The sequence below is a fragment of the Cebus imitator genome, unplaced genomic scaffold, assembly GCF_001604975.1.
Source record: "Cebus imitator isolate Cc_AM_T3 unplaced genomic scaffold, Cebus_imitator-1.0 Scaffold356, whole genome shotgun sequence".
Lineage (NCBI taxonomy): Eukaryota > Metazoa > Chordata > Mammalia > Primates > Cebidae > Cebus > Cebus imitator.
This window is the reverse complement of record NW_016107671.1, coordinates 1,496,171-1,502,317: the sequence shown is the minus strand read 5'-3', so window position 1 is coordinate 1,502,317 and position 6,147 is coordinate 1,496,171. Positions and strand designations below refer to the sequence as shown.

The 6,147-nt window shown below is 44.5% G+C and overlaps 1 protein-coding gene across 9 annotated transcripts in view; it reads right to left on the bottom strand.

Moving 5' to 3' along the window:
• The window catches only part of ZNF527 (zinc finger protein 527), a 28,486-nt gene that overhangs the window by 19,587 nt on the left and 2,752 nt on the right, over positions 1–6,147 (bottom strand). For 6 of the 9 annotated variants that reach the window (XR_005196582.1, XM_017506468.2, XM_017506469.2 and 3 more), the window contains one exon: positions 4,555–4,628. Coding sequence is in view for 3 of the 9 variants with exons in the window: in XM_017506469.2 (XP_017361958.1) it covers positions 4,555–4,587 (33 nt within the window). In the remaining 6 variants the exon portion in view is untranslated. Of the gene's footprint in view, positions 1–2,864; positions 3,095–4,554; positions 4,629–6,147 lie in introns of those variants that run through there. The other 3 variants (XM_017506470.2, XM_017506466.2, XM_037730624.1) reach the window with 2 other exon arrangements.

Below are 6,147 nucleotides of genomic sequence, written 5' to 3'. Positions count from 1 at the left end.
CTCAAAAAAAAAAAAAAAAGAATGAAAGTGGGACCAGAGGACCATCACTTTTTACTGAAGGCAGTGAAGGCCCGACCTCTGGTTTCCACAATATTTATTGAACACGGTCACTTTTATCCATGGTGCAGGTGGCAGGGTGAATCGGTAAAGGGAGGCTGTGCATCAAACATAAAATTCATAGCAGTGGCGGTTTATGTGAGTTTCTGTAGAACTAAAAGCATATGCTTATCAACAGACAGTGCAGCTGGTGGGAGCAGGCTTAGCAAGGAGCCTAGATGTCTGCTTACATTCCACTGCTTCAAGGGAGTGTTATGTCCATGGGCACTATGTTTAGAATATCAGAGCTTGGGTCACTCTGTTCCTGGGAACATGCTGGCATAGAGAGGCCTTCCTCCCTAGAGGCCTCCACGGCCTTCCGAAGTTTATTGTTCCTGATTTCTTTTATACATTATTTATAACCAGTTTATTCCTCCATTGCTGCTTCCCCCAACATATTTGCTACTCAGGGAATAAATGGTGATGTTTCCTGTAAAACACCCATTTGAAGGAAGAATATTCAGTGCTTAAAAATGATAGGGTTCCAGTCTGTACAGTATGTTCTCTTAACTATCAGGCTGGGCACAGGAGGTCACGCCTGCAATCCCAGCACTTTGGGAAGCCAAGGCAGGTGGGTCACCTGAGGTCAGGAGTTTGAGACCAGCCTGGCCAAAATGGTGAAACCCTGTCTCTACTAAAAATACAAAAATTAGCTGGGAATGATGGTTTGCACCTGTAGTCCCAACTAATCAGGAGGCTGAGGCATGAGAATTGCTTGAACTTGGGAGGAGGAGGCTGCAGTTAGTGGAGATTGTGCCATTGCACTCCAGCTGGGTGACAGAGTGAGACTCCATCTCAAATTAAAAAAAAGAAATACAAAATATGGTTATTCTACATAGTGAAAATACAGCTGAATGTGTCTAGGGAAAAAAATTACACAACTACGTAGTGTCATATAACTTCCAAGTGCCCCTCGACTCTTCTCTGAGTCCTAGGAGGCTGACTACATCAATCAACTCCCCTGTCCTATCCCATATTCTGTTGGGTTCAGCCACAAGCAAGAGATGAAAGGAAGGTAAGTCAGGCAAAATACTTATTCTCCTGGCTCCCTCCCTGAGTGGGAGTGTTACCCTGGGTGTTGTCTTTCAATCAAAGCTCAGAGCACTTGTCAGGGCCCCCCCGCCCCACAACCTAGCTCTCTGTCTCTGGTTTCAGGTCTAGGGTTAGTAAGAGGTTATGCTGTTATGAGCTCTGGAGTACAGCATGATCTTTCATAGTTTCTCTATGTCCTGATAATATCTTGTAAATAGTCGCCTTTTGATTGCCTTGCTAGAACCCTGACTGATAAAACATGTTGACACAAAGTACTTCTCGAAGATGGCCAGAGAGTCCTCAAAAGCACTGCAAAACCTCTCTACTACGCCTCTCTAATAAATTCACTCTCCCCCCTCCTGGTAACTATTTCATAACTCTTTCTCAAACCACCATCCACTCATCCAGTTCTCACTTTGAACATTCTCACCCTCCCGCCACCACATGTCCGTACCCTTCTGTATCTGTACTGTTACCTGTATCTTCTGTCTTCCCTCTGTGACTACGGATAAAACTCTAGGCTTCGAAGACCAGTCCCTCCACTTGCCCACCTAAAGACATTTTCACCTCTCTCCCTTGTACTCCCAACTATTTTCACTTTACTGGCTCATTCCAATAAACAAAAAAGCTGATGTAATATCTCCCATCTTGTAAATAAATGCACAGAAAAATAAATAAATAAATCCCCTTCCATGATCTCACTCTAGGGATTATCCTATTTCTCTACTCCTCTTAATAACAAAACTCTTCTGATGAGTTGTCTAAACCGGTGTGATCCACCAGAAATATTTGAGCCACACATGTCATTTGAAACTTTCCAGTGGACACAAGAAAAAAATATATTAAAAAATATCATTTTTATTTAACCCAAGATATCTACAACATTATCATTTCAACATGTAATCAATATAAAAAATTAATCAGATAGCTTACATTCTTTTTTGTACTGAATCTTCAAAATCTGGTATATACTTTGGACTTATAGCATATCACAATTTGGAGTAGTCACATGTGCCTACTGGTACACTATTGTAAGTCTAAATTAACTGTCTTTGTTCTCACCTTCCTCATTTTCCATTCTCTTTTTTCTGCCTGGTTTTTTTTTTGGAGACGGAGTTTCACTCTTGTCGCCCAGGCTGGAGTGCAATGGCACGATCTCGGCTCACTGCGACCTCTGTCTCCTGGGTTCAAGCAATTCTCCTGCCTCAGCCTCCTGAGTAGCTGGGATTACAGGCATGTGCTACCATGCCTGGCTATTTTTGTATTATTAATAGAGATGAGGTTTCACCTTGTTGGCCAGGCTGGTCTTGAACTCCTGGCCTCAGGTGATCCACCTGCCTTGGCTTCCTAAAATGCTGGGATTACAGGCGTGAGCCACCACACCTGGATTTTTTTTTTTTTAGAAACAGGGTCTCACTCTGTTTCTGTTGCACAGGCTGGAATGCGGCATCACAATCATAGCTCCCTGCTGTCTCCAACTGCTGGGCTCAAGCGATCCTCCCACCTCAGTCTCCCAAGCAGCTGGGACCATAGGCAACTGCCACCATGCCGGGCTGTTTTTGGATCTTAGTTTTTAAAGATTTTTTTAGAGATGGAGTCTCCCTCTGTTGCCCTACATACATAGCTGCTCTTGAATTCCTGGGCTCAGGTGATGGTCCCACCATCTTGACCCCCCAAATTACTGGGATTACAGCCATAAGCCACCACAGCCAGCCTCCATTCTCCCTTAAACCCACCACAATGATGTCTTCATCCTAGTTACTCCATGAAGTAGCTCTTGTCAAGAGCATCTCATGTTAACAAATTCTCAGTCTTCATCTTCCTCAGCCTCTCAGAAGAGCTTAACTCAGTTGATCATCCATCCTTAAAACACTGACTCTTCACTTCCAGAGCCCACACTCTTCTGGTTTTCCTTTTCCATCAGCTCTTCTCAATCTCTTTCGCTGGTTCCTCCTCTTGTGTGCCTCTAAATATTGAACATCCTAAACTCAGTCCTTCCACCTCTTTCCTATCTACATTCACCACAGCCTTGCCCTGATGATAATCTCATTCTGTCTCATGCTTTAAATACACTAATGACAGCTGGGTGCAGACGGCCGGGTTCAGTGGCTTACCCCTGTAATCCCAGCACTTTGGGAAGCCAAGGTGGGCGGATCACAGGGTCAGGAGATTGAGACCATCCTGGCCAATATGGTGACACCCGTCTCTACTAAAAATACAAAAATTAGCTGGCATAGTGGTGCGTGCCTGTAGTCCCAGCTATTCGGGGAGCTGAGGCAGCAGAATCACTTGAACCCAGGAGGCGGAGGTTGCAGTGGGCCGAGATAGCGCCACTGCACTCCAGCCTGGTGACAGAGTGAGATGTCATCTCAAAAAGAAAAGAAAAGAAAAAACACTAAGGACTCTCAAATTCACATCTCTAGTCCTGACTCCAGATGTATGATCAGCATTCCATTTGGATATCCAAAAGGTCTCTAAATATATCCAGAACTCAATTACTGATGTCCATCTCACTTCACACTGTCTTTCCAGCTCAGTAAATGGCATGCCCATTCATGTAGCTGCCTAGCCAAAAACCTCTGTAGTCGTGCTGACTTCTTTCCTCCTCTCACACACCGCAACTAATCCTTGATCAACCCGCATTTTCTATCTCCATTGTATACCCAGAGTCTCCCTACTCCAATGCCACCACCACGGTTCAGGCCACTATCACCTCCCATCTGGATTATTTAAGTCTCCTAACTGGCCTCCTTGCTTCCACCTTTACTTCTCCGCTACCTATTTTCATTTTAAGGCATAAATCAAATTAGATCACAAATGTTCCAATGGCTGTTCTTAGAATAAAAATTCTTAGAATAAAATTCAAAGTGCAGATAATTTACAGCTCTAAGCCGACTTGTAAGGACCTACCTGATTTGGTCCCCAGCTATAGCTCTGACATCACAGTGCTCATTTCCCTCCCAGGACAGACTCATTGCTATTCCTGGAACACACCAAGCACATTCCCACCATAATAACTTTGTACTCCTTCTTTTAAAGCTCTCCCCAGATCTCCACAAAACTTACTTGCTACTTTCACTGAAGTTTTACTTTGCTAAATATCACGTCCTCAGAGAGGTCATCCTCAGCCTCCCTATTTAATAGGTCACTCAGTAATCCAACTCTATCCCTTATTTCACTTGCACTCACGGCCAACTCAACAAATCATCATTCATCTAAATAGGATAGCTCTGCCCCATCACACATTTGAGCATAACGCTGAGAAAAAAAGACAGTTAATGTCTTGCAGAAGGATTATATGAACAAAAAGGTGGACAGAGAAAAGTGAAGCAGATGTTCGTTGGGCTATTCATGACTTTCCTTGTGGTCCCAAAGTCCTGAAAGATGAGGTCAAATGGCTGAAAACAAAGTGAAAGATCAGCTTACCTGGGACATGGCTTTACAAAGTCCCACGGCCATTCCTCCTTCTTCAGTTTTCTCTTCTGAAAAAGAGCAAAGTCCTGAGAAGGGAGAGTTAAGGAAGAAACAGTGATGTGTTGTTGGCCCGAGACTCACAAAGATAGAACTACTGCCCCCTCTCCTCCCTACATGGGCCAGCCTCACCTTTTCCAAGACCTGGGGAGGGGTGAGGGCGTCAACGCTGAACTTGACTTATAAGTCAAGTTACAATGCTGAACTTGACAATATAAGTCTTGACTTATATTAAGGACACATAGCCTGAACTCAACAAAATCCAAAATCTGTCCTGTGGCCAACAAGGTGGTTAATGATCTGGTCCCTGGCTGCGCGTGTGACCTAATTTCCTACCCTTCTCCCCCTTGCTCACCGCACTCCAGCACACAGGTCTTCCGACTATTACCCAAACACCATGTACACCCCTCCTTCAGAGTTGTGGCTTCTCCTTCTGCCTGGAACCTTCTTCTCCCAGACACCAGCATGGCCCACTCCTCTCTACTCCTATCTTCCTTCAAGTGTCACTTCATCAGAGGGACTTCCCTGAAAATTCTACCTAAAGAGAACCCCTGTTCCAGGGACTCCCTTTTTCTTTACCCTGAATTATTTTTCTTCTTCTTTTTTTTTTTTTTTTTTTAAATGGGGTTTCACCATGATGGCCAGGCTGGTCTTGAACTCCTGACCTCAGGTGATCCTCCCCTCAGCCTCCCAAAGTGCTAGGATTATAGGCGGGAGCTACCGTGCCGGGCCAAATTATTTTTCTTCTTAGCCATTGGACATGTTACATACTGTTTTGTTTCTTTATTGTTTCTCTTCCCATACAAGATTATAAGATCCAAGAGAACTAGGTTTTATTTGGTTCACTGGTGTATTCTAATGACAAAACAACACCAAATCGTTGTAGGTGCTCAAAAATATTAGATAAATGAATAAATAAATTGGGCTGGGTGCGGTGGCTCAAGCCTGTAATCCCAGCACTCTGGGAGGCTGAGGAGGGTGGATCACGAGGTCAAGAGATCAAGACCATCTTGGCCAACATGGTGAAACCCCGTCTCTACTAAAAATACAAAAAATTAGCTGGGCATGGTGACGCGTGCCTGTAGTCCCAGGTACTTGGGAGGCTGAGGCAGGAGAATCACTTGAACCTGGAAGGCAGAGGTTGCAATGAGCCGAGATCACGCCACTGTACTCCAGCCTGGGTGACAGAGCGAGACTCCGTCTCAACAACAACAAAAAGCTTCTGCAACCTGAGAAGAGAATCAATGCAGTCTTCTTAGCATCTTGGAGCAGAAGCCTTAAGTCAGGCCTGTAAAAGAAAGTTCAGTTTGTTTTGTTCTGATAGCTGTGTATCTCTTGGGCAATATATTTCTAAGTTTGAAATGAGCCATTCGTCGCTAAAGGAAGGTATGATGAAAAAGAACTTTGTTTTTTTTTTTTTGAGATGGAGTTTCGCTCTTGTCACCCAGGCTGGAGTGCAATGGCGCGATCTCGGCTCACCGCAACCTCCGCCTCCTGGGTTCAGGCAATTCTCCTGCCTCAACCTCCTGAGTCGCTGGGATTACAGGC